Genomic DNA, 20,600 nt, shown 5'->3' with positions numbered 1-20,600 from the left:
CACGAGACGTTACAATCACGTCATCCTCACTATAAAGTACACGAGACGTTACAATCGCGTCATCCTCACGTTATAAAGTACACGAGACGTTACAATCACGTCATCCTCACGTTATAAAGTACACGAGACGTTACAATCACGTCATCCTCACGTTATAAAGTACACGAGACGTTACAATCGCGTCATCCTCATTTTATAAAGTACACGAGACGTTACAATCGCGTCATCCTCACGTTATAAAGTCAAAATATAAAAATAACTCCATAAAAACTAGACCTCTATATCTTCTTAGATATTTTTTCGTCCAAATTCGGAATGATTAGGAATGAGAGGGGGGTAATGTGGTATGCTACAAGAAAATTAGGGGGGTTTAATTTTATATGAAACAAACGCATATTATTTTCCAATTGTAATAATTTAAAACCTGTTAGGCTATATAGAGCAATTTTAAATTTTTTTTAGTAAAATGTGCATTAACATGTTATGCAAAATGTTGTTTGATGATACAACTATGGAAGAGATTACGAACTATTTGTTTAGCCATTCACTTATATGCCGATAGTCATTTAACTTTTTTATCTACGTTTCTACAAACCCAAAATCAGATATTTCTTCTAATTTTTCACATGTAAATGCACGGTTGCAACCAAAATACCCAAATTTGAGAATTTGCTCTTTACTAAAAAGTTACAATATGATTTATTATAAATATTACTTTCCTAAACATTTGTATTATTATATTTTCTATGGGTTTTGGTGTATACGATCTAACTCTAGTTCTAGTTTATGATACGACATTTAAAACATGTAAAATACTGTTGTTTACTGATGAGGTGTCTAAATTAATTTTTCAAAATATATCTGGAGTTTGTGTCCCTCTTTTTCTAAACATATAAGGAACATAAGGAAGGTAACATAAACAGAACATCTTATTTTACCAGACAATTACCAGTTTAATTTCATGAGGCGATGATTTATGATGTATTAACAGCCCAAAATAAATACCATATACATTTCCTTCAATTACGTATCTTTTCGATCAATTGTTTGTGCATAAAAAACTAATAATGAAAAATATCTCAGCAAAAATTAGTTTTTTTCATAATTCATTTTTTACATAACAAACGAGAAGAATTTAATAAAACCTGGTTTCGTTGAAGCTACTTTTTAACCCCCTTACTTAAAATCATAAGAAAGGGTGTATCTTTATTGCATTTATAGTGTTACAATCTTTACAGAATATTCAGCTTCACTTTGTAATTTCAACATTGACATATTTTTTATTCTATATTTTCCTTGACCTATTTTATAACTTAATCTTTCATGGATTGCCCATACGATTACGTTAATCTCAAATTTAATCAAACTATCACCACTATCCCTAACATACACGTGCCACCAACTATTCCGCATCCAAATTCCCTGTACTCATTACGACATTTCCGGCAGGGAAATTAATTGGGGTTGAGCAGAGTCAATAGAGATTTCGATGCAATGTCTGACGTGCCTTTCATTAGGTTGGTAACATTGACGAGTTAATAATTAAGGCAGTTCTGTCGTTATGGTTACTTGTGAAGTTGTTACACCTGGGATGATCGTAGAGCGTCTGCGAGTTTTGTTAGTCAGTTCAGTCACAGTTCAATTCATTGTAACACGTTGGGTTTTTCTTTATTTTGTCCATTTGTGATTGCATCATGTAGCATTACCCATTTTTTGCTACGAAAAAATAAATGCATGGGTCCTTTAAGTTGTATAATGCTTTACATTTTGTCGCGCCCCTTAATATTCCTGTCGTTTCATTTTAATAAGATTTTGACTAGACAAAACCAGCGAAATTGTAACAGTAAAGTAAACCAAAGTGAACATTGTTGTTTCTTTAGTTGCCATGGTTACCATCATAGCCTTCTCTACAAGGTTACAGCAAACAGTGTTGTGACATCGCACTCGCTGGTCAATTGCCATGGTAATAACAGTAATAAATTAAAACAAAAAACATGTAACCATAACATTGCACAGAGACGCTCCATATAAATTGGTGCTATAGCTAAGTTTTGGTAGGCCGAGACTGCGGCGTTGTGACTAAGAGAGTGTCTAAAGTTGGCGCCTGTTGTGTGACTAAGTAAATGTTTTTTATTTATATTTATTTCGTAGATAATATTTTTACACTAGCCGTTAATCTATTTATGTTTCCCAGCTGTTAAACAGTCTCGTCGGCTCCTTCGAATTTGCAGACACAACGTATAACTCTATCTCGAATTCCCTCTCAAACAAACGCCATTGCATAAAAATGTATTTTTCAAAACTAAGATGACGTAAGATTATCACGATGATTATTTTATGCAGGATTCGCATAGTGAACTCATTTACTGCAATACCCTCAAAAGAATCCTTACAAGTTTTAAAATATTATACTGTATAACCACCGCATCACAACTTTAGAACAAATCATTCTATACATAAACAAGTATTTTGTTATGAAACATTCTTGGAAAGTTTTAAGAAGGGATGTTATATTTACCTGATATTCAGTTTTCAGGACTTTTTTTGCATTATGCATTGGTTACTTTGTGATATCATCGTAAGATATATATATATTCATCGTCTATCCATACAAGAGATTATTTCTATCATATAATATAGTTAAAAAGTTAGTAGTTTATGTACTTGGTAATCTATTTTCTTTATTAAAAATTCCGATTGATTTTTGTGTGTATCAATATTTGTTGTATTATTTGCGGCTTTCGAGACAGTATTACTCTATATCTAAGTTGACAAACTTCATTATTAGCATTATGTTTTTCATTTAGGCTGCTACATAAGGTGCTGAGATTTTAGAACAGAATTGCTTCCTGCAATGTTGTATGTTTTAACCAACACCTTCCCTTTGTATAACAGAAGGTATATTAAGCGTAGTTAGGGGTAGTTTCTCAGCCCTAACGTTTATATTTCCCCCTGCAACACAACTTATGCGAAAACCACGCCAATAATGAACAGGAGTGGTTTTGTAATTTAATGAACCTGTCTGAAAACGCCGCCTTCAAGTGGTTAGCTCGCCTCTAGCTGGTTTGAACCTTGCCTTTGTGATTTCGGGTCTTAGTTTAGTTTTGTGACATACTAAGTATATTTAAAGTATTTAAATATAAACAATAGCGCCACTTGATTGGTGGGTTAGCGATCAAGTAAAAGAATGTATAACTCGTGTTTTTTTTATCGTATGAAGCGTTCACTAACTGATAAATTCAATTACGTTTTTAATTTAACACTATTTTATCAACCCCTTGAAATTTTCAGTTGGATCCTAAGACATCTCATCCATCTTTCAATCTTCAAACAATTCTTCAATTCTTGATTAGGTTAGCTGCATCGTCATTTCAATGACATGTGGTAATGTGATTTACATTTAAAGTACTGTAATTTGACCAAATTGTGATTAACTCGCTTGTCCAGACTTTCGAATCATCCTTCAATGTTCAAAGAAAAGCTATTGTCTATTGGTTTTGGAATCATAAAACTGCAAAGTTGGAATGACTTCATATCGCATCCTGATAAATAGGCAATACTCATTTTGTTAATTAAAAACTAGTGTGTACCACTTTCGTTGGACTTCTTTGTTCTTAGTTAAAAACATTACATCTTATACAAAATTTGATATTTTTTTAGATCTTTCATGAATCAACATACTCATTTCTACGAAGGTTGGTAGCGAAATGTACGCTTTAGCTCACATCCAATCTCCACTTCAGTTTGGGGCAATTAAACAAGTACTAGAGGTGAATTTTAAAAATTATTTATTGGTGGTTCAGTTAAACCAATTAAGAATAACTTTTATTCTAAAACCAGTCACAGTTTCGTTATAGGAATCTAATGTCAACTTCACATTGTTGTGTCAATAGTCAAAACTATAACTGATCGATTGGACGTTTCTCATCTGTATTGTTTTGTTTTGATACAAACTGTGATGTGCACAACTCAGTGGTGTGCACTAAATGTTGGTAACTGCGCAAATGTCAATCCACTGGATGTCAGTTTACCACTCACCAGTCAACAACCCGATAATATTGCCATAGCAACGGCGAAGAATCTCCTAAATTCTATTTAAACTTTAAGACACCTAATTCACCTTATTGAAAAAAACTACTAATTTGTATTTTAGTTGGCAAATAATTTAGAAATCGATTAAATAAATTTACTCTGCAATTATATTTTATATTTTCAGCCAAACATAACCTGTATGTGTTTTGAAGATAAGTTAGTATTCATTTAATTGTGTAACAAAACTATACTGGTTCAACTACGTTAAAACGTTTAGAGATGACTGATAAAACGCAGATTGGATAAAATTAAGAAATAATCAGTTCTTCAGTATCACAAAATAGTGAAAGCTTTATTAAAATACAGCCTCGTTTTATCGTCATTTAGACAGCAACGCTCTCGTATTTGGGTGTTCTTTTACCTCTTTTACCTTTTACCTAGGTCCTCTTCTCCATAGTCGTTGAGACCAGGGAATCGTCAAAATTCTTGTTTTTTTTCTTTTTCTTTCTTCTTTGGGTACTGTTATGTATTGTTGTAGGGTGTGTAGTCTTCGAAATATTCATTTAGACTATAGCTGAATATGGACGCAACTTGTTGATTGGGGTGAGATTATCTGTGTTACTTTGTTACTGACTAAGTTTAGATGTTTCCTTAGCCAGGACCGTTTACTAAAAGCCCAATAAGAATAGCTGTGCAAAGTTTCTAACCATCAAAAGGCTATTGACTTTTCTCTGGACCGAAATGGCGAACTTTTTTAGGTGAGCACTATAGCAGATGTTCATTTTAATCTTTAAAATAAAAAGAGAGTTTGTAAGAATTGTTTTATTCCTTCTATAGTAATATTCATGTGACCTAATGGTTTTACGTGTTTTATTTCGATTTTTATCCATGTTTGCCTCCTGGATTGAATAATAATAATAATAATAGGTTAAATACCTTGTATACGTCCTCAATCCAAGTCGTCTTTTAAAATGACTATAGTTTCGGGGCCAACAGCCCCATTGTCAAATTTTCTGTCTTGTTAATTACTGTTTATAGCATTGGTCAAAGTTGAAGTACACATATACACATACACTGACACACGAAACATTTATATTTACACGTAACATTGAAAAATTCTACTTTTTGGCCGGCCTAAACAAAAGTGATTACTGTACATCATTGTGCGGACCGGTACACTCACTTTTTTTGTTATTGAGTGTACCGGTCCGCACAATGATGTACAGTAATCACTTTTGTTTAGGCCGGCCAAAAAGTAGAATTTTTCAATGTTACGTGTAAATATAAATGTTTCGTGTGTCAGTGTATGTGTATATGTGTACTTCAACTTTGACCAATGCTATAAACAGTAATTAACAAGACAGAAAATTTGACAATGGGGCTGTTGGCCCCGAAACTATAGTCATTTTAAAAGACGACTTGGATTGAGGACGTATACAAGGTATTTAACCTATTATTATTATTTTATTTCGATACTCGTAATCCTAAATCATCATAATAAATTTTAAATGCTCTAAGAAACCAAACAAAGTTTACTAAACGCTCATCAACGCTAAAAATACTATGTTTCCAACCAATTTCATTCTTATTACAGTTTCAAAATGTCACTGAAAGATGATTCGTCCTCGGAAAAGTCCAAGTGGTGTCGTCACACCAATTTTAATTGGAACACAGCGGACAAGCCAATTTGTCAAAAGTATAATCAATCATCGGTTCCGTTCTAGAAATAAAGGGGATGTCTGTATTTATTCAACGGATTATTTAGCATGCTGATCTTTTCCTCATCAAATGAATTTGCTTCCCTCCTCGTAAACTTGATCATATATTCTTTTTGTTCGGGAACATTTTTCATCATGGTGACATTTGTCATAATATTGAATATAGTCATTCGTCTATTGGTTCTGATCATGATTGGAGTGTCCAATCGAAATCGGCCACCACTTACCATCTTTTAGTGCAGTATAAGTGTAAATATATTATTATAAGTGTTATTTGACGTGATATTTTGTGATTTTAGGAATGTATTAAAATAATTGTATCAGTCATGCTCATTTTATCGATATACTTTTCGTTTTGCCAGAGAACACTGCAATTTTAATTTTTATTTATGGCCTTTCAGGAGTAAGGATGTAGATTCATATTGTACACGTGGTAACCAAATCAAATATATTTTAAAATTATTACATTACACATTGTTGCTCATAATTGCCGACTTGTTTAACCATTCCTCGAAATAAATTAATGTTTTGTTTTTATTTTTCACTGTGATAATATATTAAAGGTACGTGATTTGTTAAAAATCCATGCTAAAAACACAGAAAAATACACGTAAACCATAATAAGGAATAAATTACAACACCAACCTTTGAAAATTACTGGAAAGTTTGTTGGCCGAGTAGGTTTCCTATTCTACTATTAGTACATATTTTTATTATAGTTAAAATCTTTGATATTTAAATATTCTTTATTTTACCACTGGTGTGAGTAGCTTCATATTACTTTGAATAATAGATTCACTAAAAAACTACACCATAGTAGGTTATAATTACTGACCACTTAAACAATTTAACGAAATAATTATATTATTTCGTCATTATAACATTGTTTACAGTTTGAAATGGTGTGCATATTTTACCATTCTTTGAAATACAATAATAGTAATTTCCGTATTGAAGCTATTGGAATATGTTTAGATCAATATAATACGTGATATATTTACAAAAATGCCAACAAAAAAAATGGTTACAACAACAAAATATTTGTATTTAAAATCTTCACAGCATCAACCTAGACAAACTACTGTGAAATACAAACTAGGTTTATTTTAACCATAAAAGACAAAACGGGTCGGGGTTTGGAGGGAAACGGCGCAGTTTAGTATCTTAAAACGGCGCGTGACTCTGCATACCGCTCACGAATATGTCACTCTGCTCTGAAGCTAGCTGGCCAATTTTACACTCACTTTACCCCGTTATGTTCGCTGCTAAAACTTGTTTTCGTTACGATTTGTTTTATTCCAAACCCCATTTTATACTTTTACGGCGATATTTTGTAAAGAATATTGTACTATTTTGTTAATGTACTATCGTGTTGGTTGTTGTATTGTAATGTACTATCGTGTTGGTTGTTGTATTGTAGGGAAATGCGGTATTGTAATAAAAAAACTATTTTATTACCGCACAAAGAGGTTAATAAGAATATATTCTCGATTCGTGCACTATTTGTAAATTAATAAAAGTGTGTTTCATATGGTACAAAACTTGGTAAAACTATGTTTTCACTTAGCTTATTTTTTTATATTTTGATTGTTTCAGTTGTTGTTTTTGTACGAAGTTTTGCTTTAAATTTCACAAAACAGTAATCCGTAAATTGTATATTTGAAATATTTCATTAGTATTTTGCAGTTATAACAAAATAAGTGAGTTGTTTTCAGCATATGAGAATTTTTTCCATGGGTTACTTTGATCATTTTGCGTATTTGTAGCAGCTGTATATTTGATTTGATATATGTGTTTGACAATATTAGTCCATGTACAAATCTTTTATATGACAAATAATACCAAAATAAATATTTTTCAAAGATAAATCAGTACACTTATTGTTGTATTGTTGTAAAATAAATATGATTGTGACGATAATGATTAAAAATAAAAGTGAATAAGTGTTCGTTACATTAGTTTAATTTATAACACAAAATTCTCAAGAGGAGTTTATACCCGGTAGGCTAAGTTAAATCACAATTAATTATGCAATGATCTAAATACATTATGTCCCAGTTGAAATGAAACAAAACCATATAAACTAGTTTTATGCATCGTTTCCCGCCTGTTTAATCAGAGTATTAAGGGAGATAATGTGGATAATAATGAATAGTAAAATTGTGTATTGTTGTAGAATCATTAATAAACAACAACGGGGATGAAAATGATCCAATACAATTTTGTTAATTTCTCTAAAGGCTGTTCAATGTTTATAAAACTGATATAATTATCATTCAATATTCAATAAAACACACTCGGGCCAGCATAACTGCATACTGAATTAGTGTTTGTTTTATATAGGATTTATACCAGGGGGGCGAGGTGGTCTAGTGGTTAGAGCGCGGGTTTCGGTTCCAGAGGTCCCAGGTTCAAATGCCGCCAAATCACCAATAGATTTTGTCCAATGATAATGCCGCAACCCCTAGGTCTAGCCTGAAGTAATGTGAAACACAATCTCGGGCTCGTGCCTAGCGTCCTAGGACAAAAAATATATATATTCAGGTTTTATTAAGGTTTTTGCACAAGATCCACGCCTCATACAAATAACATTATTGAAAGAGTAACAAGATTTGCATAGTTTTGTATTTGTAACTAAATAATCTACACATATGATAAAAAAAAATATGTACGAAGTTTCCTAGTAAACAACGTAACTACACCTACGTATAATGAAACATAAATCAATGCTAAAGATGTTTTAGCGATAAGGTTTTCTTGACAGCAATAATTTTGACGCTAGGGATTTGTTTATCAAGTTATGATATCGATGATTGTGTATCAACGGCGGCGTAAATAACAATCAGCCAATCATTGCAGCAAACAAGCAACAAGTGCCTGCCCTCGCTACACATCCTCGCCTTCCTATCATTTACTCGTGCTACACATTTTATTTCACATGAAACCCATAGATAACTATTTAAGGTAATTAAGTTTTTAATTGTTGTTTAAATTCGACTTTTTAGAAATTTGATTGAAACATTTAGTTTTAATTTTGCGTTGATAATTTTACAAGCCAATGGAAATAGCAATTATTTTTTTTTCAGTTACAACAAGAACACTTTAGGTTTATTTCCTTTGAATCTAACTATTTAAAAACATAAACAAGTATTTTAAATTTTTGACAGCAGTAATCTATAATTTTCCCATTTTAATTTGAATATTTCTACTGAGCTAGTTTCACAAACGAATAAAAATTCATTTATTTTCAATGGATTAAAACAGATTCAACGAGATTGATTTTGTATCTTTAAAAATCGTTAGGACGTTTTGATAGTTTTTTGGTGATAAATAAAAATAGAGTGAACGGTATTTTAATTATTTAGTGAAATTCAAACCTCCCAACTAATACATCAAAACAACGCAAATATTGCAAAGATTTCCAATCATTATGTGAAATCTTTATATTAGTGATGCCCACCATTGTGCAATATGCTATTTCGTAATCTAGGTAAATATGTACTTTTGTATCCAATATAACAAAGAAATTAAAATATTACTTCCAGATGAATAAACAAAATGGTCTAAAATTTCCGTCACACTATCGTTTTAGATATTCCTTAACTACAGAGGATTTAATTTAAATCAAATAACAAATAGTCAATCGGTCTCACTATTAGTATACAAAAAGTGCGTCGATTGATATAATTACCTCAATGTGCAATGTTTTAACACTTGACGTGCAGCCTCACAGACGAGTGGTGGGATGCGCCATGTGATAAGGCCTGGCATTGTGCGTTGAGGGTATTTAAAAACAACCACTCTCCGCTAAGAGCTCTCGACTGTAACTCGTGTCAAAGACGCCTTTGCCACTTAAGGCTCCTTAACGCGCTCTTAAATTAGCCTAACAAATTGAACATGCGCCGCACGAGTCGTTTCGCCATTGACAACAATTTTGGAAAAAAACTATGTTTAGGTTGTACTAAGGTTTTGTACATGTTTTGCACTCTACGTCTCACTACACAGAAATGAAAAATCAAGTGGTAATTCTTTGAAAAATAAACAAACCATAAACACAATAGTAATCGTTTCCGATAATGTTTTGTTGATTCTTTGTCAACGCCGATTTCGTCCCAGAAGAGCTATGTTCAGTTACAGCTCATGTGATTAAATGGAATTGTTTTTGTTCTGTTCAATCGTGAGTTAAGTGGTTCTAATGATAACTGAGACTGTTTAATAATTACACTGGATTAAAAACAAAAAGTAACAAAATCCTTATAACTAAAAGGAGATAGATAAATTTGTCAAACATTAGGTCTTGAGCAACATTATGAGTCTTATTAAGTCGTGTACTGTATACCCTTTCAGTCCAATCGTATTTTTTTATGAAACTTCTCGTGGAAAGAGACATCCAATAGAAATTTAGTCAATCCTAAAATAGCGGAAGTATCTTAATTTGAGGCTCTAAACATGGCAATTTTAACGACCAACTCATAGCTTAAAGCAATTAGTAAATAGTGTAATTTTAACTCGGACCCATACAGAAATACTGCGCTCCGACCACCAATAGAGCGCGTTCTCACTTTCAAAATCACTAAATCAAAAACCCAAGTTTGAAAAATCTACAAATTTGACTAATCTACCAACCATCACTATTCGAAATAAAGCTACCAAGAAACGATGGGCGTTTAAAATGAGAAATGTAAACACAGAGTAGCAGTTATGAAGTGTTTAACGGAGGGATTGGACCTTTCATTAGAGGAGACATTAAAACTTGTTCTCAGACCGGGGCCAAATTAACTGTCTTTATGCTGAACGTAACACTGATATTATCCTTTATAAGTCATTGTTAGGTTTATGGGACCGCTTGCAGTAAATCGCGTCAGTCATTCAGTCGTTTCAGCTCTCCTTCGCATTATCTGTCGATTCAACGTTTATAAATAATATACATCTTAAAGACGCAGTGGATGTGGTACAGTATGTAAATTACCTCGTCCTTGTGGAAAAAAATATTACGATACAAGTAGTTTAGTTGAAATAAAAATTAACGACAGAAAATTCTAGCCATCACAACGAGGTTGTGGATTTCTTTTCTTCAACTAGTGTGCGTTTCATTGTTAAATTCTGTCTTACTTTATAATTTTTCTTGAAAATAGTCTTGTTAAATGGCAAACGGTTATTTTTTTCCATTTAAATTTCGATGCTGGTAATGACTAAATTTATTTTGAAGCCGAAAATGAAAATTTCTTACGTCGGAATAGTCAATGGTCGTAGTTAAAAAAGTGACTGTTAAATATTCCTTTATCAAGTAATGATCCGTTTGCATTTTTCGTAAGAAACGATTTAGCTCAGTAATACACCTATATGGAACTAAGGCAATAATTTGTTAGTAAGGAATTTTCACCACTTAATTTCGTTTCATTTATATTGTTTGTAAAAAGTGATACTTTGGAATAGCGTCTCCTTTAAATTCCAAGCAATGTATAACAGTGAGTCAACGTAAAATTACATGATTGCATAGATTACATAAATTACATAAATACATAAATTACATAATTACATTAATTACAGATTTACACGACTGTAATTCAAACGAATGAAGTTTAAAATACACACACATTACAATATTCCCGTTTCCTAGCTATAGCAAAAACTTAACATAAATAGTTATAACCCTTCCCGCTTTTATGAGTCCCTTCACTCCATTTTTACCAATTAGCAAAAAAGAATAACAGAGCCAAACTATATCTCTGCAGGAGCGTTCGTTATCCTCTGGGACTCGTTGCATTATGCATTTCAACACTGGATTTAACTAAAACAAATGTTCTGCGATATTTTAAATATTCATTGTGCCGTTAAAATATTCAATGTCGCATTACGCATTAACTTTATTATTTTGCCGTTTTTACTGCTGCATTAAGTCATATTTATCATTCATAGTACATTTTTGGGTTTTAAGTCTTTGTAGTGTATATGCACTTTTTTCAATTATAAAAAGCAAAAACGTTTATATTAGAATACTTTTAAAGTAATGGCTCATTTTTTTTAATAATGTAATATCCAACTTATACCAACTTGTGTCAAACTAAAACTAATGTATACAGTATAGGCTAATGAATCACGATGAATCTAGTGATCAATATTGATGTAGAATTAATATAGAAGTGTATTTAATACAGTATTATTTCATTTGTTAAAATCGTGTGTGTATTTATTTGATGCTCTTCTAGTGGTACAAAATCAATTAAGTCGTTTGTTACTGCAAGTTTCAATCGAAACTGTGAAAATTAATGTGTTGGAATATTGCAATTTGTATATCTCCAATTTTGTTAATGCTTTACAATATTATTGAATTATTTGTAATCTATGTATTTAAACTAATATTATAGTCTAGGGGGTGTGAGTTAAAATAAAACGCTTATAGTTTAAACTATCTTTTTTCTAAAGTTGTAGGGTGTTCTAACAGAACATCATTATGTAAAAAATATAAATATAATGGTTCTGTTTAGACATTTTTGTATACCTTATGCCTACCACCGAAAAATAACGTAACAAAAATTCATTTTATGACGCGTTAATTATCCTCATTCATTTTCTATGCATGTTTCATGTTCGTTTATGTCAACTAAATGTTTCTTTATTAATTTTAGAGCAACATTTGCACCGGGGTTTCACTCATTGTTCCTAATGCCAAGGAAACGCAATATTTCACAAATGCATGTTCACATTGGGTAAAAATATTTTTAATTTCGGCGAATGAATAAAATTTGGCAATTGGCAAAAAAGGTTTCTCCGCATACGCCGGATAGTTCACACTTTATAATTAATTCTCTTTTAGCGATCTACATGGTTGGAAAATAATTAGGTTGTATGTTTAATCTATATACATATTCCGCTAACAATGGTTTACTAATTTACGTACACAGAATTGAAAGCGTGGATTAGGAAATTAAAACATATTGCTCAGATATTGGAGCGCTATCTAGTTGGAATAGCAAAACTATGAAACCTTTGAATGTATACATTATGTTTACATTATGTATACATTATGTACATTATGTATGTACATTTTGTATACATTATAATACAGACAATGGCTATAGAGTCCAGCTTGTTTCCTTGATCAATGTCCATAATCATCTTAAATTAAATAAACCAGCCACATGATTTTGCTGAATAATATATTTCACCTACTCGAGCCAGCAGTTTGGTATTAGAAAAAATTCAGTTTGACAGTTCTGCTTATGTACATTGAGATGTCATACATAGCAAATGTAAACATTGTGAGTGTTCTCATTGCAGCCATGGAGACCAATCAATGTTTACTTCTGAAATCCACACCTCAGAACTTTGAAAGCCAAAGGGGCTAAGCCCTCGTACAGTATTGAAGCGTGAATAGTCTAAACGGATCCTTGGTATAGATGTATTAACATTTTGTCTTAAAACTACTGATGAAACCTCCATGGAGTAGAAACAACTATAACTTTCAAGGAAACATTTCTCATTCATTCAATCGCCCTTGCAAAAACATCCCCTAACCCAATTCTCCAAAAACAACAAAAAGTAATCAATACGAGTGTAAACGAAACATAATTAATATTTGAGTTGGAAAATATGATTACTCCGTTAGGAGGCTGGCGGGGAGAATTAGTTTGACGTTTCCCCCACAGAACGCGCCACTGAGTTCAGTTAGGGATTTTTATCCCAGATGTGGGGAAAAAGTTAACGGTAGGTTTGTAAAGTTGTTCAAAATCAAAATCTTGTTTGCAAGAGTCATTTATGGATAATGTATACTGACATGTTATATCTTCTAGAACTTTAAATATTAATTCGGCATGTTAAGGAAAAGTAGTGAAACGCTCACCAAAACTGTTTTGAGAATCCATAAGTTAACCTTAAATTGTTGGTGCTCGAATAAGTCCAGGAGTATCCAGATCCTGTAAATGAAAACTGTTGGTAATTGCTTTCTTAGCACAGCCTATATTTTTAGATTGCATGAAAACCTCAAATTATTGTATAGAGTGCTCGTATTGGACTAGAAACATCTATATCCTGTCTTAAAAACGTTCTGTACGTATATACGCATAATTTATAATTACTACTCAGCATAACCTCAAAATGAATATTATTGCACTCTTTTTGGTCCAAAAGTATTCAGGTTCAGCCTCAAACACGTTTCGTGGTATATGCATAGTCTGTAGATGTAATCCAACATACCGTAAGTTAAAGAACTCTGGTCTCCTAATGGTACAAAGTATCGAGATAGTTTATTTGTACTCTTTCACTCTTAAGTCCCCATCATAAGAAATCTATGGTACAACTAATCGTCTAAATTATCCATTGCAACTTAGTTCCAATCATTTTCTACTTCACGAATCAGTTACTTTGCAGTCACAAAATATAAATTACATTGCCCACAGTATAATCATTCCTGATCTGAATTTGAGGTTCTTAACACAAGGGAAACCTATCATAATGTGGGGATAAATAGGGATATTTAATGACAAGCCGCGGGATTTTTAACCTGTGGGATGATGTTTGGATGGTCCAGACTGTGACTGGTCGATCGTTACCCCAGCTACATCTGTCGGCGCCTTTGGCAACTAACACGGCCGATTTTATTGAATTATTCCTACAATTCTCGCTCAGCGTAGTAGCTTCATGTTGACCGCGTGTACGTTTACATTATAATATCCACTGATCTCCAGAACACAATTCCTTTAGATGAACGTTTGATGTTTGTTTCTACTGTTACTGATTGAGGTTTTATTACGTTATTGAAAACTTCGTTGATTTATTTCTCTTTGAACTTAAAACGAGTTAGCTATGGAAACAGATTTTGAGTAGGGATAAGTGTTAGGGGTAGAGAATTTTTTCATATTTTGACATCCGAATTTTAACTATTACAGTATTTGGAATACTCTAGTAAAATGAATTTATCTAAAATGGGTTTTATAGTTTAAGTAATCAGGTAATAATTTGTTTAATTTCTTTTCGAAAAACGTAGACCTAACTAACACTATTGGTCCAATCAAGTTTATGTAAATAACTGTACAGAACAGCTAATTTAGTTATTTAGTATAAACAACTAACACATACACGGTGGTGTTTTAGTTTGCATTTGTAGAAGTATAAATAAAATTTAAATATCCATCACCGTACTGGCTGCGCATTACAAACACGTTATTTCCGCTTCTTCCGCTGCTCTCTATGTCGCTTAAATAATTAATGAACGCGGAGTCGTTTTGGAAATGCAGCTCCGAGCTTTTACCCGGCTTGCTTGCTATATTAAACCACTGCCGCTCGAATGTGGTTGGTTCTCGTCGCTAAAGACGCATCTTCATCTCTCTAACTCTGTGTAACAAGTTTACTTGCAAAGTCGTAATTACTGGCGCAGTCGGGCCACGTGTATGTGAATCTTCCCGCGGAATTTTTCCGAAACAGCCCGGGCTTATGGGTCCCTGGAGGGCCCATCTAACCTCTTCCCCTACCCTTTGGTCTTAAATTATTAAAAGCTTCCTGTATAAAGAACGGAGCCGGGATACAAGTTTCCTACAATGCCGACTGCTTAGAATACGGCCCCAAAATTATTGATAAACTTCGCCAACAGGGAACATTGTGTTGCACTTCGCCCCGTGATTTAATTTACCCTGTTTTCTCTCCCTTTTCACGTTCTTTGCATACACTGTGTCTTGTATCGACGGTAGTTTGTACAACCCGTTAGTAATACCGCTTACGTTAGTCAGGTACTCTTTAATATTTAAAACGGTTTAATCATACCGTATTGTTATTTCAAATTGTCTAACGTTTCATTGAAACAAGCGTTTCGTCTAGATTTTATATGTTTGTAATATGCTGATATTAAAAAAGTTATCTGATTTAAATTCGCCATTGTAAACTTCTAGTGAGCAATCAGCTTCGACAATATTTACTCTAACTCGGCGTTACATGGACGGACTGAAATGTAACTAACTTTGGAAAATAGATTAGTATGTTGTATGCATATATTTTTTAATATTATTTTAAACTTTATCACCAACCAAAATACCATTCAATAGTATTAATAGTGCTTTTTACTAAAAGATGGTAATCAAGTATTTATTGCATTGACGTAATGTTCCTCTCGTTTCGGAGACCTTTCTTTTACAGGTTGACTCACAGCCTAAGGGTCAGGGTAACGAACGACCGGGTTGTTTAATCGTGTAGCCAAAAAACATTGGTAATTGGATGGATTCTAACCCGTGACTCTAGGGAATAAGTATTCATTCTAACCTCTAGTGTTGTCTGGTGTAGACTAGACGTTTTTTTTTTACCTTAATCCAAAGCACACGTTTTGCATTTTGTTGAAAATTTTCCAAACTACTTTGAGAACTAACTCAATTTTATTTGAATAACGCAAGGTGTAAAAATTGAATTTAACGTCAAATGGATGTACGCAAACAACTTCTCAGACCATTGTGAGATTGTAGAAATCATATCCAAATAGAATGTAACCCATGAATATAACTTATCGCAGCCAAAAAGTTTAAAAAATGATGTCGAGGAACAGTGAATAACCCAAAGTGCCTTAACAAGTGGCTGTGAACATCCAGGGGCTGGTAGGGGTTGGATCCTAGAAATAACATGATTACTTGAGAGTTGCGGGTGCAAGGAAGGTACAATGGGGCGGAAGAGGGTTGTTTTGGGCCCGATGAGTAAACCAAGCGTTAACCCCTTCCGTGGCTCCCTTAAAACTAGATAAAACACCCCTGAAAAATATGTTTGTAAAACTGCTCGCACACACCGAGGTAATTTGGTATGATGTCAATCTGTGTTGAAATGTTATGAAGGTCACACAGTTGCGAAAGGTTTGCACAGTACAGCTTTGAAATAAAAGGAGATTTTGGTAGTAAGCGTCTAAGATTTAAATGCATTATTATGCACGCATGTTGTAAGAAAAATACGCAATCCAGATAGTAATACGCGTATCTCACTCCTCCTTGAAACGGCCAACAATAAATTGGCATAGACTGTTAGTTCCCTTCTAAGGTTTTCAACTCTAAGCACTGACTGTGTTAATTTAGCACATTTGTTACAAACAATTCCACAATTGTACAATTGTAACAGTTCTTCCATACAATTTATCCAATGATTCAAGGTTCCTTATTTCAAAGGGTCTATATAGTTCAAAACACTTTTAAACTATTGTTGTGTTTGTGTTTTTATTCAATGTCATCTACATAAATGCATCATTGAATCACTTTTCATAACAAAGTTAATACTACGTAACACAACACTATTTTCACACGTTACTAAAATCAAAAGCTGCATGATTATAGTTGTTGACTAGTTCTTCTTGTCACAGAATAAATATTTTTCAACCAAAATTTTTTGTTTCAATCTTAAGTTTTAAAATACACCGGAGGAAATAGCAACGAAAAACTCTGTTAAGCTTGACCGCGGAATTTGGACAACAGGCAACAAAGTAAGCCACGATGTCACTCAGTCGTGTCTCGAGTCACTTCCGAGGCTCCAACGCTGCCAACATGTTCATCCTTGTTGATTTTGTTCAAAGAGAAACTTATTTAATCCGTCGACGCAACGAAACGTTTGTTTTTATAACATTATTACGAACTACCAGTACAATTTCTATACTTATTGGTTGGTTTAGCTAATAATCAAGTTAAGACATCATTTAAAGCCGTTCCGATTGGTATTGTTTCTCCTTATCTGTCTCAGGTGTTTTTCTAGTGGGGCCTTCCTCAGATAAAGGCTGAAGTATCGCCGCGGGTAGCTACTGACCGTAACCTAACCTAACCCAAGCTCACCAAACCTAACCAGCTCCTTTTGGTTGAGTGGTAGAGCACGGGGGGAAATGCTGCCAATTACCTATTTTATCTATGTGTTAATGCCGCAACCCTGTAGGACCCTGAAGTAATATGCCTGGCCTATTGCCCCCTCCCCCACCCATAATATAATATGCCTAGCTTCCTAGAATGTCAAGGTTTAAAAAAGCTCACCTAACTCTGACCTAAATCTGTTTAGGATACATTTATGGTTCATAAAGGATTTTGTTCTTTGGCCTACTGCCTACGAAATAGTTTAATGAATGACTATAAAGATCAGGGATAACCCTTTCTTGTAAGGTTCAAGCATATATACTCATACCTTACGATAATGATTGGATCACCAGGGTTGCTTTGAATATACATATTTACTTTAAAATGATATTTCAGTGGTGTACTTGCAACGCAGCAAAATGATTCCTAATATGAATCTCCCAGATTTATCGAAGACACCGGACATATATTATATGTTGTATGGAGGGATGGTGTGTTAAGTGTTTATATTAGTTTTAAACATAAGTTGATATGTACATATTGAACTTATGTTTTTTGTCATGGGGGATATTATGTGTTTATATTATTATGTTTGTTGATTATTATTATTATCGTTCTACCGGTATGTATTTAGGATATAGGAAATCGTATTCTAAATCAACCAAAATTACCGAGTGTATTTCCCAAATATGCCTATTGATTATGTAAGTATTTCCCCTGCTGGTTTAGTCTACTCAGCAGTATATAGGGGTGTTTGTATCTCACGGGGGTTGTGTGGAGACAGACTCACGTACGTAGGGATGAAGGGAACGCGTCGACGACGCGCCGTGATTGGAACTAAATCACTGCAGGGTTTATTGGAAACCGCGACGCGCAGTCTGCCAACCTTCAAACTGTAAACAAAACATTGTTTTCAATGCTACCAACTGTTCAGACTTGGCTTATGATACATAGTATGATTGATTTCAACTGAATTTCTAGTATATTTAGTTGATTGCGTTTCTTACGCGGGCGTTTTCATTCCTCTTTAGACAGTCGAAGTCATATTTACAGAATATTTTAATAATTGCATTTTGTACAGGACATGCCTTTCCTTAGCCTAAGTATCTACTATAGTTTATTAAAACATCACCTTTACAATATGCCAGCGAAGAATGCCGATACTTGTTTATACAAAGATACTTGTCATTCCTGGATCTTCAGCAGTACTGTTGCTCCGGGACACTCTAGTAACTGCTTGCCTCTGTTCCAGGTGAAAAGCCGTACAAGTGCCAGTGGGAAGGTTGTGGCTGGAGCTTCGCCCGCAGTGACGAGCTGACCCGCCACTATAGGAAGCACACCGGCGCCAAACCCTTCAAATGTCGCCATTGTGACCGCTGCTTCTCCCGGAGTGACCACCTCGCGCTGCACATGAAGAGGCACGTCTAACACCGAGCAGTCGTCTGCCACCCGCCCCCGAGCACTGCCAGGGCCTTCTTCTGTGATCGACATTCTCCACTGTAGTTGATGTCATTTTTAACATCAATTCTCGTTGCCAAATTTACATTTGTTAATCCTAGTCTTTTCATCGTCTCGTCGCGTTTCGTTCTCGAGGTCGTCCGAGCGGAGCTAGTGGAATTCTTGTTGGATAGGGGATAGCGAATTGTTGTAGGATAAATTGTTAAATATTTTAAATAAAGGTAAACTACTTTTTGATACTGATGTAACGTGTGATGACGAACGCGATGACGCGATTGTCGGTTTAGTATTATTATTGTTGAATAAGTGTTCGTTCGGAATACCTCTCCGACTGAGTATAATTTCTCGCTCGTACAACGATACGGTTTTGGATGTTATATTTTTAAATTTTTATTCGTATGTGTATCGTAAGAGGCCAAAGCGTTATCGATAGTTATTTTCGTCTTTATTCGATCGTGTTTTCTCGTATATGCATTCCTCTTCATTGTGTTTTCGCATTTCGATTTATTCCGGATGTTTCGACGATGTCTTATAGTTCTTTAAAGCGTATTATTATCTTTGTCGATATTTTAGTATTCGTAAGTTTTTGTACAAACCTATGAGACGCATGTAAAAATCAAACTGACGCGAGTGGAGAACGAATGTGCCGAGTGCGAGTTACGTTTGTACGGTAAATAATATAGTTATAATATATATGTGATGCTTTGAATGTTTTTGAGAAATAAATAAATAGAATGAAAGATTTTATATTGAAATATAGATTTAATTAGAGAAAGGAACAGCCCTCGAAATATTTAATTCAGGCGTGAATGGTTAGATCTTCCAACGAATATCGATAATATGTATGTTCGATTGAGTTCAAGTCACGAGTCCCTGATAGTGTTTACCTTTTCGATTGCTAGATATATTTTTGCATTATCGCTTTAAAAACCTTCGTTTTTAATCTCGATGTAAATTTAATTATTTGGTCGATCTTTAAAAGATATGTCTCCGTAAATTGTGAAAATCCGTAATTTAATTATTCCATCGGATCGATTGTTTTATATTCGGCACAGTAGACCTTGGATAGCGCCCGTTGCCGTGACTGCGTCTCAATCTCGTGCCATTTATCTATGTATTGCTTCTTCATTCAGTATTTATATTGCTTCTCATGTTAGTTTCACGCACAAAACGCGCAAAAACAACAGATTTATTAACGGGCTCCACCTCTCAAAGACGGGGAGTCCGATTTGATCGCTGAAAATCAAAATTAAAGGATACCGTCGAGACGCAGCGCGCAGACCTGTTACAAGGACGGGCGCTATTCCTGTGTTAGCTTTCCTCTTTTATGCTCAGTGCAAATAAACGTACGTTCCTGTTAAGAGCATTCTGTCTTCTTTATTTATCCTCCTAATCCCTCTTTCATCTGATTCATCAGGCTTTTTGTGGACTTTTCCATTGTGACACAGTAATACGAAAGAAACCTGATTTTTGTTGTGTAAAGATGTACCTACATCCTAAGTTTTCAAACTTATCCTTAATTACGTTATAACCTCTATTCTTTAGAAAAAAGGAGGTTGAAAGGAAAGTTTCGCTATCTTTCTTTAAAGTAGTG

General features: G+C 33.9%; 1 protein-coding gene across 1 annotated transcript in view; it reads left to right on the top strand.

Moving 5' to 3' along the window:
* LOC129004912 (Krueppel-like factor 6) overlaps positions 1 to 20,364 on the top strand; it is a 496,340-nt gene extending 475,976 nt beyond the window's left edge. The window contains exon 3 of the mRNA XM_054433617.1: positions 18,801 to 20,364. Within this exon, the coding sequence (XP_054289592.1) occupies positions 18,801 to 18,976 (176 nt within the window). The 3' untranslated portion in view covers positions 18,977 to 20,364. The remainder of the gene's footprint in view (positions 1 to 18,800) is intronic.
* Positions 20,365 to 20,600: the final 236 nt, after the last annotated feature.

Source organism: Macrosteles quadrilineatus, unplaced genomic scaffold (genome assembly GCF_028750875.1).
Source record: "Macrosteles quadrilineatus isolate MER2022 unplaced genomic scaffold, UCM_ALF_1.0 Scaffold_12__1_contigs__length_5162894, whole genome shotgun sequence".
NCBI classification, from domain to species: domain Eukaryota; kingdom Metazoa; phylum Arthropoda; class Insecta; order Hemiptera; family Cicadellidae; genus Macrosteles; species Macrosteles quadrilineatus.
The sequence above is the reverse complement of the archived record's forward strand: the minus strand, read 5'-3'. Positions and strand labels throughout refer to the sequence as shown.